The sequence below is a fragment of the Podarcis bocagei genome (genome assembly GCF_964188305.1).
Source record: "Podarcis bocagei genome assembly, chromosome: 6".
NCBI classification, from domain to species: Eukaryota; Metazoa; Chordata; class Lepidosauria; order Squamata; family Lacertidae; genus Podarcis; species Podarcis bocagei.
The window spans coordinates 28,308,265-28,320,571 of NC_138130.1; the positions used below are offsets into that span (position 1 = coordinate 28,308,265).

Sequence of the window (12,307 nt, forward strand, 5' to 3'; positions counted from 1 at the left end):
TTGTATTTGTTGCAAGCAGCCCTGTTTCTGTTCTGCTGCAGTTCACCTTCTGCTGAAAATGTTATTTGTCATGCTGTCTGCTGTGGTGAAATTATGTAATTTGTGCCATTAATGATGCAAATTATATTGTTATTATATTATTCCACCCCATTCATTTCATTGTGAAGGAAACTATGCAAATGGGGAACACACACACACACAATTTGCAGATAACAACAGTGAATACCAGTTGTATTCACTGGATTGATCTCTGTTCTGGACACAGGAAGAATAAGCAAACATTGCTGCTCCCATTTCAATTTTTGACAGAATTCTCCAACATCCCTGCTCATGAGCGATCCAAAATAAGCTGGTCATCTTTCCCCCTCACCAGTAAATCAGGCTGTCACTTCCTCCGGGTGTGCCAATGCAAGTAATAGGGTTTGAAATGTGGACTACTGGCTAGCGATGGAGAAAGTCTATCATACTGCCATGGGCAGATCTGCTACACTTTGCAAAGCACTGCCAATCTCAGCCATTATGCAAATGAATGTTCACATTATTTTAGACATGCTGCTTCAGTGCTGACTAATTACATTATTCAATTAGAGTAATTTTAGCTAAAATGATCCCAGGTTTCAAATATTGCAACTGTGTATAGATGTGCATAATGGAATACGCAAAATAGGGGAGAGTTCATTGGACCCCATCTTCCTGGTGAATGGAAATGCAACATTTTATTTTACTTCGAACTGTTCAAATTTAGGTGCATCGTAGTGGCAGAAGCATTCCGCATCTGCTCAGACTGTCCAATTGTAATTCAAAGCAGATGTGGAAAACTGGAGCTCATAACACAATAAATTGGTGTCTCCCCCACCCCAATTTACAAATGGCAAAACTCTAAAGGGCTACATAGTATCTAAAGGGATACTATGTGTACATAGTGGCGCTGTGGGTTAAACCACAGAGCCTAGGACTTGCCGATCAGAAGGTCGGCGGTTAGAATCCCTGCTATGGGGTGTGCTCCCATTGCTCGGTCCCTGCTCCTGCCAACCTAGCAGTTCAAAAGCACATCAAAGTGCAAGTAGATAAATAGGTACCGCTCCGGCGGGAAGGTAAACGGCGTTTCCGTGCACTGCTCTGGTTCGCCAGAAGCGGCTTAGTTATGCTGGCCACATGACCCAGAAGCTGTACGCCGGCTCCCTCGGCCAATAAAGCGAGATGAGCGCCACAACCCCAGAGTCGGTCACAATTGGACCTAATGGCCAGGGGTCCCTTTACCTTTACCTTATGTGTACATAGGCACATAGGGATTTGCTATCTGCCAAAACATTTTCACATATTTGAATTTTTTTGCAAAATATAACACAAATGATGGGTCTTGGGTCTCCTGCTCCATTGATCAGCTAGACCAGGCAAATTCAGCGTTATAAGGACCAGGAATATTAAGCACATAGCAGCACTTCCTAGGCATTTCCCGACAGCTCTCGCAGAGATGAAACTGGATTATCTCAGTTGTGCTGATTACAGCGGTTATATGTTTAGGCAAACAGCACTGGAAGGAAGCAGGTGTTAAGAAAATAGAATTGGAATAAATGCAGGCTAGAATGTGCTACAGTGAAGGAAAATCCGAGCCATTCCCTCCCCGGGCTTCATTATCTGATTAGTTTCATATACAATACCTTACAAAATGCACAGTCGGCTCTGAATTCTACTCCAAGCTGCAAACAATTAATCAGTGTGATTAATTCCTCTACCTTTTATTGCAATTAAAATTTAGCCCATTAATAGATAGGAATGACAACAAGCAACGACCCCCAAGGCTTGGGAAGCCCCACCAAAATGCACTGCAGTAATTAACAATTGTTTTCCTTTTTGCAATGAGTGTTAGGTAGCTTCTTGCAATGGCTAGGTCAGGCATAGGCAAACTCGGCTCGCCAGCTGCTTTGGGACTACAATTCCCATCACCCCTGACCACTGGTCCTGTTAGCTAGGGATGATGGGAGTTGTAGTCCCAAAACATCTGGAGGGCCGAGTTTGCCTATGCCTGGGCTAGATGGAGGAGTACAAAATGCGGGGCTTAGGATACAAAATAAGTAAAAAAAAATTAGCATTAGTTTAGAGGGGACTCCAATTTCGGGGGTTCACATTTAATGAAGCTGTGCCTGCTATGTGTTATTAGAGTCGCCTAACTCTCCCGTATTTTATATATTTGTGGGTGTCAAGCCACAAGTGCTGCATAAAATATGACTCTGTTCATCTGAACCCACCCATGCACTTTACTTCATCTATAGAATTGAACAAATTATGTAAACAGTAAAAAACAAACAAGCAAACATGATGAGTGTGGAGATGAAAAAGTCACTGTGTTGCCAGATGTGAAATGCAGCTTCACACATGTATTTTATTTTATTTTTTAAAAATCGTACTACTGAGCACTTGGGTGACTTAATGAGCACATATGGATGTGGAATGAACTTCCAGACCAGTGTTTAATGTAGCTGCTCAAATGATCCAGGGCTAGGCATTATCCTTCCTAGTGTGCAAAGGTAATTAATATTCCTCATTTATAGGCATAAAGAACCATATGATCAGTTAAGGGGTGCAGATAAACCAGTGATATGGAAGTTAATTCATAAATCAATTAGAAAACCTTGCCCGCTGAGTATAATTAAGCTTATTTCAATTAGAGGTTATTCTCGGATTTAAGACTCTGGGAATCAAAACGCCTGAAAATCAGGATCTGAATTCTCAGCTACTACAAAGTGCAATTAGCACTATCTGTAATGTTTTAAGAGGCCCATCTGTATAACTCCATTTGCAGCTTATTGTGCAAACAATGAGAACACAGGCTGGCCTTCTGGCTCTGGTGCATTTTCCATTCCACAGCGTCACAATCCTGCCCTTGCTTAACTTCCATTCTTGGGGCTAAGAACGTAGCAGGATTTTTATCATGCCTGGTTAGAAGAAAAAAATGTAAATTAATAGTAAGGCTAAATTTTTCTGGGTTTTGGTGGAAATACAACCGTTGGCGTCATGGAGCAGGCTTCAATGCTTTCAAGTCTGGGAATGTTCCTATCGACTTGTCCTAACAGTAGCCAAATAAAGCAGTCTTGCTACTAAATCTGCTAGCCCTCGTGCCCAGACATTCTGATGTGAATTATGACACACACAGAGAACCATTTTTTTTTTTGTAATATGGAAACAATTCTTATATGCTTGGTTATTCAGAAGTCTGCTATAGGGTGGGTTTTTTTTTCATGATCTCTGGGGGTTAAAAACGGAGTCTTTGCACTTAATATTGTGCTTGCTTTTTAAAAATGCTAATAGCAGCCCTGGGAGTGGGGAGTGGCTGATTGGAATCACAGCAGGCAGGGAGTTAATGAAGTTATTGAATTTATTAATTGCTTCCTGTAATAGAATGTCCCAGTGTGGTGTACAAGTATAAAATACAGCGATGCAATAAAAATATAGGTAAAGGTAAAGGGACCCTTGACCATTAGGTCCAGTCGTGGTGGACTCTGGGGTTGCGGTGCTCATCTCCCTTTATTGGCCAAGGGAGCCGGCGTACAGCTTCTGGATCATGTGGCCAGCATGACTAAGCCGCTTCTGGAGAACCAGAGCAGCGCACAGCAACACCGTTTACCTTCCTGCCACAGCGGTACCTATTTATCTACTTGCACTTTGATGTGCTTTCGAACTGCTAGGTTGGCAGGAGCAGGACTGAGCAACGGGAGCTCACCCTGTTGCGGGGATTCGAACCGTCGACCTTCTGATCGGGAAACCTTAGGCTCTGTGGTTTAGACCACAGCGCCACCCATGCCCCTAATAAAAATATACAAACATATTAAAAACAAGGGGCTGTGCCCCTGTTCTCTTCCCTTGCTGACTCTGCCTGCACCCAACCCATCCCTCACCAAAGTCACCCCTCCTCCTGATCTCACCAAAAGCAACCTTCCCCTCTCTCCTTAGAACCTCTAGAGTTTGCCTGGGCTGTCAACTTGCTTGCTTAGGATGCTCAGTTGTCTGGTATGCCCACTCACAAACTTGCTGGCCGGGGTTGCCTGCCTGCCTTTCCATCTCCATCCTCTCTGGCCTCCAATGCTTCTGCAAGAGTCTAGCAGCTCCGACAGCCCAGTTTGCTATCATGCTGCAGTTTGAAACGCCACCTGTCAGCAGTCATGTGAACTGCAGCATGACGACATTATTCCATTTTTATTTTATATATGAGAACATAATCAAAGTGGGGGAGAAATCCAGTCACTGGTGCTCCTCAAATGTGCTGGAAAACAAAAATATATCTTTGCCTGGTCCCAAAACAATGATGAAGTTGGTGCCAGGTAGCCCTCAATGGGGTGTGGATTCCATTAGGGGTTTTTAATCAGAGGCTGGACGGCCAACTCAGGGATGCTGTTGCAATAAAATAGGAACCTTGCAATAAAATGAAAATGTTTCTGTACAAAATACTCTGCATAGGATGGCAGCTAACCCAAATTACAAGTAAACACGCTTAATTGGATGACATACCTTTCTCGAGACAATGGCTTAGGTTCTGGACGGATGGCTGCCATTGAAGGCGGAAGCTGCCTTATGGGAGAAGGAATAGGAAAATTCAAATCCAAAGAGCCTGTCTTTCTGTGCAGAGGCTCCATCTCCATCGCTCCTTGCATTTCACTTTCAATTGGGCATGAGCCTGCTCTCCCGTGGCTAGAAAGAGAGGATAGTTCAGGTCCCATAGCCCCCTGCAGCATCCCTTCCATCACTGCCAGAGGGTCATGTGTTGGGGACATTGACGGAGGAGAGCGGGATTTCTTTTTTGTGGATGCTCCTGCCAGAAGCTTCAGCAGACCACTTTTCTTTTCTTTCTGCATAGGAATGAAACAGAAGATTACAAGTGAGATGTTTCAATTACAGCTTTTTAGATGAATGCCAGCCATTTTGTACGCACTGGGAAGTGAGCATTGTTTACAACTTATCTTTACCAAGAGAAGTTTTGTGTTATAAAAGGTGAGGTACAGTGGAAGTTATATTGAACTTCCATTGTGACAAACATGATTGACTCATCCCGAAAGGGAAAAGTCAGCCTCTAAACAGCTGGAATTTGAAAAGGCAGTGTTATTTGATTCTACTCCTGGAGGAAACAGAGCAGTGTTTTGTCATTTCACGCTGGCAAATAAATTCTTGAGGACCTCAGTATGACAATAAATTGCTTCCTTCCTTTTGGCTGATTTGATTAAATCCCAGTGTTGGAGACCTTTCTGTTATCAGGACAAGAAATCAACATGGGCTGCACACATGGCTTACATTTAAAGAACATGACTTTCACCCAAGAGTTCTGGGAACTGCGGTTTATTAAAGGTGCCAGACTTGATGCTCTCTGAGGAATGACCTGCAGTTCGCATGATTCTTTGGAGGATGTCATGTTCTTTAATGTATGTTGTGCACATAGCCATGTTCTTATAAGGCATAATGCTCTCTCGTCAGATTCTCTAAGCTGCAGCTAGCCTGAACTTTACACAGATGTTTATTTCATGTCTTCTTGCCCTTCCTCCAAGAGTTCAGGGTGTGCATATTCCACTCCCCTCTGTTTTATCTTCAAATCAAGCATATGAAGTCCTTCAGGACACCTCTGCCCTATCCCATCTGCTGCTACTTTCCCAAACCTTTCAGTTGGGGCAGCCATTCAGTCTCTGAATGGGCTTTCTTTCAGTTGCCATCATTAGAACCAGTGGCACCAGCTGCCACTTGCGGTTTTGCAACTAAAGCTTTTCTGTAGGATCAATATTTCTGCAAGCGGAATGTTGCTGCATGTGCAAAGTCATTAGGCACTGAGTGGGTTAATGATATAAATAGATAAATGAATGAAACTTTCGCTGGGGAGGAGGGGGAAATACAGCAGCATCTTAATACTCCGACAAAAGCAGCTGCCACGTAACCGAACAGAGTTTTTTTGGGGGGGTAAATGGTAAATTGCTCCCTTGGGGTTCGGTGCACAACAGTGTTTGGAAAAAGAATACTGCTGAAGAAAGTTCCTGTTTTGTACAATGCTTGTAATACCATTTTTTGATGTGCATGTCTAAATCCATGCACTTGGATGATGACAGAAAAACGATAACACAGAGCTGAGCTTTATTCTTTCATTAATCGGGCTTAGGTTTTAAAGCAAATTTTACAGGTATAAGTGAAGGAAAACTAAGGTATCTTATTAAGTACATACAGGTAATGCCCATTCCTCCCATCCTAATTCACATTACCATTTAAATCAACCACAAAAAGGGGAAAGAAAGGTGAAAAAGAGAGAGAGGTGGGGCAGGTAAGGGGCAATTCTGGGGACAGGAAGAGAAGTGATGGGAAGAAACATAGGAGACCATCAAGCTTAGCGTTTTCTGCATCAGTGTTCTTCAGCCTTGGGACTTCAGACACTGTTGTACTACAACACCCATCATCCCTGACAATTGGCTAAGCTGGCTGTAGATAATGGGAGTTGTAGTCCCGCAACATCTGGGGGTCCCTTAGAGCCTGATCTGCAATGATGCAATGCCGTGCTGCTGGCTGCTGAGAAAATATCCCCTCTCCCCGCACAAACACCATTACTTGAGGCCAAGAAAGCACCTGGCTTTGCTGAAGTCTTCTGGAAATGTTGCAATAGGTGTGCAAGCTGATCCACAGTTCCCAGCTAGAATCTGAAGTACCATGTTTTGACCAGTCAGGGGACCACCATATCTACAAGCTCTTACCACTGGGTGATTTTGAACTTCTCCAGGGGTCAAAATATCCTTACAAATATGCTCCCACATGCCATGGAGCTCTTCCAGATTGCTATTTTGGGCGGGATAAATGCAGAACCTTGCAAATTCAGGCTGTGCAGTGTAAGATAATTTGGAGCTCTTGTGAAACAAATCCGCTGAACCAAAATATTGGACTTTTGGTGATGGGGGGAAATGCACTAGAAACTGTGGGATAACATTGATTTAGCACTCTCTAATAACCGCACAGACAAATCAGGATGAATGCTCATGAAATGTTCGATGCTATGTAATCTCTCCACAAGCAATTCAGGATGAATGCCCATTAAACAGGTTGCCTGGAAGTGACCCAAGTTTATATTAGGAATAAAGATAAAGAACCTAATCTTTCAATTACGATCACCTCTAGGGCATGTTCTCAATAAATGCTTACTATAGAACAAGGGTCAGCAGGGGGCCAGTCCATTGTCCCTCAGACCTTGTGGGGGGTCGGACTATATTTTTTTGGAGGGAAATGAATGAATGAATTCCTATGCCCCACAAATAACCCAGAGATGCAGTTTAAATAAAAGCACACATTCTACTCATGTAAAAACTCCAGGCAGGCCCCACAAATAACCCAGAGATGCAGTTTAAATAAAAGGACACATTCTACTCTTGTAAAAATACGCTGATTCCTGGACCGCCTGCAGGCCGGATTTAGAAGGTGATTGGGCCAGATCCTGCCCCCAGGCCTTAGTTTGCCTGCCCATGCTATAGAATAAATAACAAGGGAGCATGTCAACCTGGTGATTTCCCCCTTTCATAAATGATTTTGCGACGCCATCTTGAGAGCATGGTGTGGCCCATGTACCCCCACTTTCTAAATGCCATTAGAACATTTGCGGTTAAAAAAAAAAAGGCATTGCAGGAGTTGTGAAGATGTTGAAAGAGATTTTTTAAACAGAAAGATGATGCAGATCAATTTAGTGTGATAAGGCTTCCAGCCTTTTAAGAACACACCCCTACGGATAGCTTTCATCCCACGCACAGTTTCCAAGCAGGCACAAGGACGTGTTTTCAAAAGAGTTCGCACAACCATGTAATCAATTTTTACATTAATTAGGAAGTCTGTGTGAAACACTGCTGCCGTTTTTAAAGGCTGGGTGTGATGTATTCAACGCTGAAGACATTCTGAGGTGTCTTGAAATTTCTTGAGAAACTAATGAAACTTTAAAAGGCAGTCGAGGAAACAGGAAAAGAAAGAATGTGTTTTAAGGAGGCAGGAAAAGGCTATCACAAGTGAGCTACAACCCTGCTTTATTAAATAAGGTTTTCTAGCTCACTTGTATGAAATGAACACTGAATTAGAATATTGACTAGTATTCTCAAGTTCTCACATTTTCTTTATGGAGAAAAAGAAGCCGCTGGGATTTAAACACCCACACACACAGAAAGGAAATTTTTTGCTAATGTGCTGAATATTCTGGAAATCTAATGAAATATTCAATGACGAAATGCAGTTTGCAGCTTGATAATACTTTAATTTTACACTTACATTAGCTCAACTTCCTGGCTTTTACCAGAGGCAGATTTTCTTTTTTAAAAACAAAACAGATAAACCCACGCAGCTTTACATTCTTTCGTCTCCTTAAGTGACAGAAACTTGATATGTGTAATTCTAAAGAAAAAAAGAAACACCTGAGATCTAGATTTTTGTAGGTGGTCTTCATTTAATTTTTTTAAAAACTCACTTGGCTAATGCAATAGCAGCAAGCATTTTCTCCCCCTCAAGCTCCTCACATAACCAACTCTCACAAATTCACAAAGCTTCAGGCTACACTCTTCTTGGGTAATCAGCACCAAAATTCCCTTTAACTATCACCCTCAACTATATTATAGTGAGCATGAAGTATGTCTGGCTTTGCTGAAAAAGTAAATGAAACAAGGTTTTCTGAGTTACTCCAGAGAGATTTATAAGCAAGCTAACTGCTTGAAGATCACTGAAAAGCCAGACAATTTGTCACTACTGCCACCATTTTTCAAACCAGTATGTAACAGAAATATTTGCACAACAGTTGCACAACAAAAGTGGGCTCTGTCCACTTGAGAGGATGCTTCAGCCAATCCTGGCTCTCAGATGAATATATACATCTTTTCAAGCCCATTTGTCACATTGCTTTTCAGTGCAATGTGTGAATATAATCAGGAGTAAACAGAGAACTGTGAGCTCTACCACAATTTCTACTTACAGTTTTTGAATTAATGCATCTTGCCAGATCTGCTAGTTGTCTTCTTCAGTGAGGGAGAATAAAGGAGGGTGAGAAGGGATTAGCACAAGGCAAGATCTGCCTCTCCAAATTTGTCTTTTCTCATAGAGCTCTGATTCATTTGGGAAACTGAGGCCTTCTCCAGCCCAGTCCCTGTTTCTTGACAGGAATACAACAACATGACTACCTTTGAATGTGACTTGGAAACTATAATAAACCCAGAACACAGCTGCTAAACTGGTGACTGGGAGTGGCTGCCAGGACCACAGAACATTGGCCCTAAAAGATCTACATTGGCTCCCAGTATATTTCTGAGCACAATTCCAAGTGTTCGTGCTGACCTTTAAAGCCTTTGGCCCTGTGTACCTGAAGGAGCGTCTCTGCCCCCATTGTTCAGCCCAGGCACTGAATTCCAGCTCCAAGGGCCTTCTGGCAGTCCCCTCACTGTGAGAAGTGAAATTACAGGGAACCAGACAGAAGGCATTTTCGGCGGTCGCCCTGCGGAATGCCCTCCCGGCAGATGTCAAAGAATTAAACAGCTATATAATTTTTTGTAGACATCTGAGGGCAGCTCTTGTTTGGGGAAGCTTTTAATGTTTGATGCTGTATTTGTGTTGGAAGCCGCCCAGAGTGGCTGAGGCAATTCAATCAGATGGGCGGGGTATAAGAAATCAATTATTATTATTATGGGGCTCTCATTTTGATATCAAGGTGCTGAGTGGTGTGGCAAATGGCCTGGGGCCGAAATGCTTGATGGGAGCTCCTCTCAGTCTGCACAGGCCCTATAATCTGCAGAAGACTCATTACGTGGTGGCTTGGGACAGGGTCTTCTTTGTGGTAGTTGCAGAGTTGTTATGAGGATAAAATGGAAAGTGGGGAACCATGTAGGCCACCTTGAGTCTCCTGGAGGAAAGGTGAGCTATAAATGTAATAATAAATTAAAAAGAGGAAAATGATGTTTGTCTTACAAGCAAGGCCAACAGGCTTGATAAAATAATTAAAACATGTTGTACATAATTTCAGGGACCAGCACTCCTTGCTCTAACCCAGGAGGCAAGTCTGTGATCTATGTTCATCACTAATCTAGACTACATTTCTGCACTGATGATGATGTTGCTGTTGATGCAGTATCTACTGGTAAGTATCCAGTTCTTTGATTAGATATTTGAACACGTTTTGGAGAATGTTTGGCTACGTTGTAAAATGAAGTTGCATTCACCTTTGAAAAAGCTAATGTGATCATTGCATATATACATCTGTTTTGATACATGTGCTAGGAAGCAGCAGCAAGAGAGCACATCTTTTGGCTCGTGTGTACAACGGCCACAACGTAAGGTTAATTTAAGTTCACTGAAATCAATAGGCTTAGTCCCTAGTTACTGTTGTTGCAGTGATATCCCATCTTTCCTGCAAGGGGCTTAAAGTGGCATACATCATCACAACGACCCTGTGAGGGGCTAAGAGACAGTGACTAGCCCAAACAATGAGCTTTGTGGCTAAGTGGGGATTTGAACCCAACACTCTATAACCACTGTACCAGACCGGCTCACACCGATTTAAGCTTGTCCACACAGAATGTGGTCCAAATGTGCATGCAGTGAAATAGATGTGTGTATGTAATTGTTACACAGAACGATCTATATTCAGATCACATGCTTCTTCCGACCTAGAAGTGCTTTCTACGTAGGAATTGTGTAACATGCCAATTGGCCTTAAACAACAGCAAACTCAACCCCCAAATATTTTTGCTTCACACTTTTTAAGCTTCGTTTTTTGAATGTGCTGGACTACTTTGGGTGAAAACTGGGAAAATTTCAGTGTGATCACTTAGGAGGAACCTTCTGAACATTTACATTCTGAGAGTTGCTTGGCAGTTGATTCAAAGTGGCGTGTGGATTCCCAGTATTTAAAAACACCGCTGAACAACATAAATGTTTAAGAGAAGTCCTTTTTTGAACAACACCATATTGCGTGTCTAAAAGAGCTGAAACCAACAAAGGGGAGAAATCTGCTTTATTATAGAATCTGAAGCAAACTATGCTTTGACAGCTGGGGTTAATGCGTTTGGCTGGGTTAATTGCCAGCCTGAGAAATATTCATTAGCTGAGTGCCAGCTTTCTGTCCTTATGCTCTAATGCAGAGTAAGGAAAGGGTGGGGAAGATGCTAAATATGAGCTAGATACTCTGTTTTATTATCAGATACCTCTATGACGATGGAACAAAAGAGACAGCTCTATGCACAACCCAAATGGCGTTACGGTTAAGTGTTTCAAACTATATGGACTGTTGAAGCATTATCAGAGTTCAAGGATTGATTCCAGCTTGGCAAAAATAAGGTACAAAACAAGGAAGGTGATGGATGTTGGCCTGGAGGGACTCTTAAGGATCAGTTATAGACGCCTGGAGGGGCTGCATGTGGTGGTTCCTTATTCTTATCTAGTGGGCTTCTCTCTGCCCCACTTTGGCAAAGTTTTCATCTTGTTCCCTATAAAAATGCACCCTCGAAGGAGTTTGAATGAACCTTCAGTGCGTACCCAACCAGCCCTCAACTTCCGCCAGTTCTTGGACCTGCATTGTCTGCACCATAGGCTAAGGTACACCTAATGTAGTGCAGACCAGAAAATATGTCTGGCAGTAATCAGAGGTATGCAGTACCGGCACTTTCCCCCCACTCCCCAATGTTGGAGACGGTCCAACTTTCAGCCCTGTCCTGCAGGCAACTTACACCAACCCACACACTTCTTGCTTAACGCACCAAACATGACTTTCCCTATCTATCTGTCTATCTATCTATCCATCTATCCTCTATCCATCTATCTATCTATCTATCTATCTATCTATCTATCTATCTATCTATCATCTATCTATCTATCTATCTATCTATCCATCTATCCATCTATCCATCTATCTATCTATTTATCCATCTATCTATCATCTATCTATCTATCTCTATATGAGTTATATTCAGTGCGGTAGATTGCACCCACAACAGCATACAATATTGAAAGCTGACTTAAAACAATCATTACTAAAACGCAGTGCAAAAACAGATCAAACAAATAATAATAACAACAACAATAATAATAATTTTATGATTTATATCCCGCCCATCTGGCTGGGTTTCCCCATGTTAAATCCAAGCAAAATCAGCCCGTAGCAAATACCCTGAAGAAAACCATCAGGGAGGGAACCAGGAACTTTCCCCCGAGGAAGTGCATTCCTCAGTGTGAGTGACACCAAAAAGAAAGCCTGGCTCTGTGCCCTAACTGGAGGGGAAGGTGGGATGCAGAGAACAGCTTCCCACGCAGATCAGGGAAGTTCATACAGGACAAT

At 42.5% G+C, this 12,307-nt stretch overlaps 1 protein-coding gene and 1 long non-coding RNA gene across 7 annotated transcripts in view; one reads left to right on the top strand and one right to left on the bottom strand.

The window, feature by feature from the left end:
• LOC308589448 overlaps nucleotides 1–12,307 on the top strand; it is a 46,341-nt gene that overhangs the window by 25,960 nt on the left and 8,074 nt on the right. For 3 of the 5 annotated variants that reach the window (XR_014009258.1, XR_014009259.1, XR_014009260.1), the window contains exon 1: nucleotides 7,494–10,111. This is a non-coding gene — a long non-coding RNA (uncharacterized lncRNA). Of the gene's footprint in view, nucleotides 1–7,493; nucleotides 10,112–12,307 lie in introns of those variants that run through there. The other 2 variants (XR_014009256.1, XR_014009257.1) reach the window with 1 other exon arrangement.
• Nucleotides 1–12,307, bottom strand: part of SH3RF3 (SH3 domain containing ring finger 3) — a 210,141-nt gene that overhangs the window by 4,531 nt on the left and 193,303 nt on the right. For both annotated transcript variants that reach the window (XM_081198320.1, XM_081198319.1), the window contains one exon: nucleotides 4,507–4,844. In XM_081198320.1, coding sequence (XP_081054446.1) covers nucleotides 4,507–4,844 — 338 coding nt within the window. The remainder of the gene's footprint in view (nucleotides 1–4,506; nucleotides 4,845–12,307) is intronic.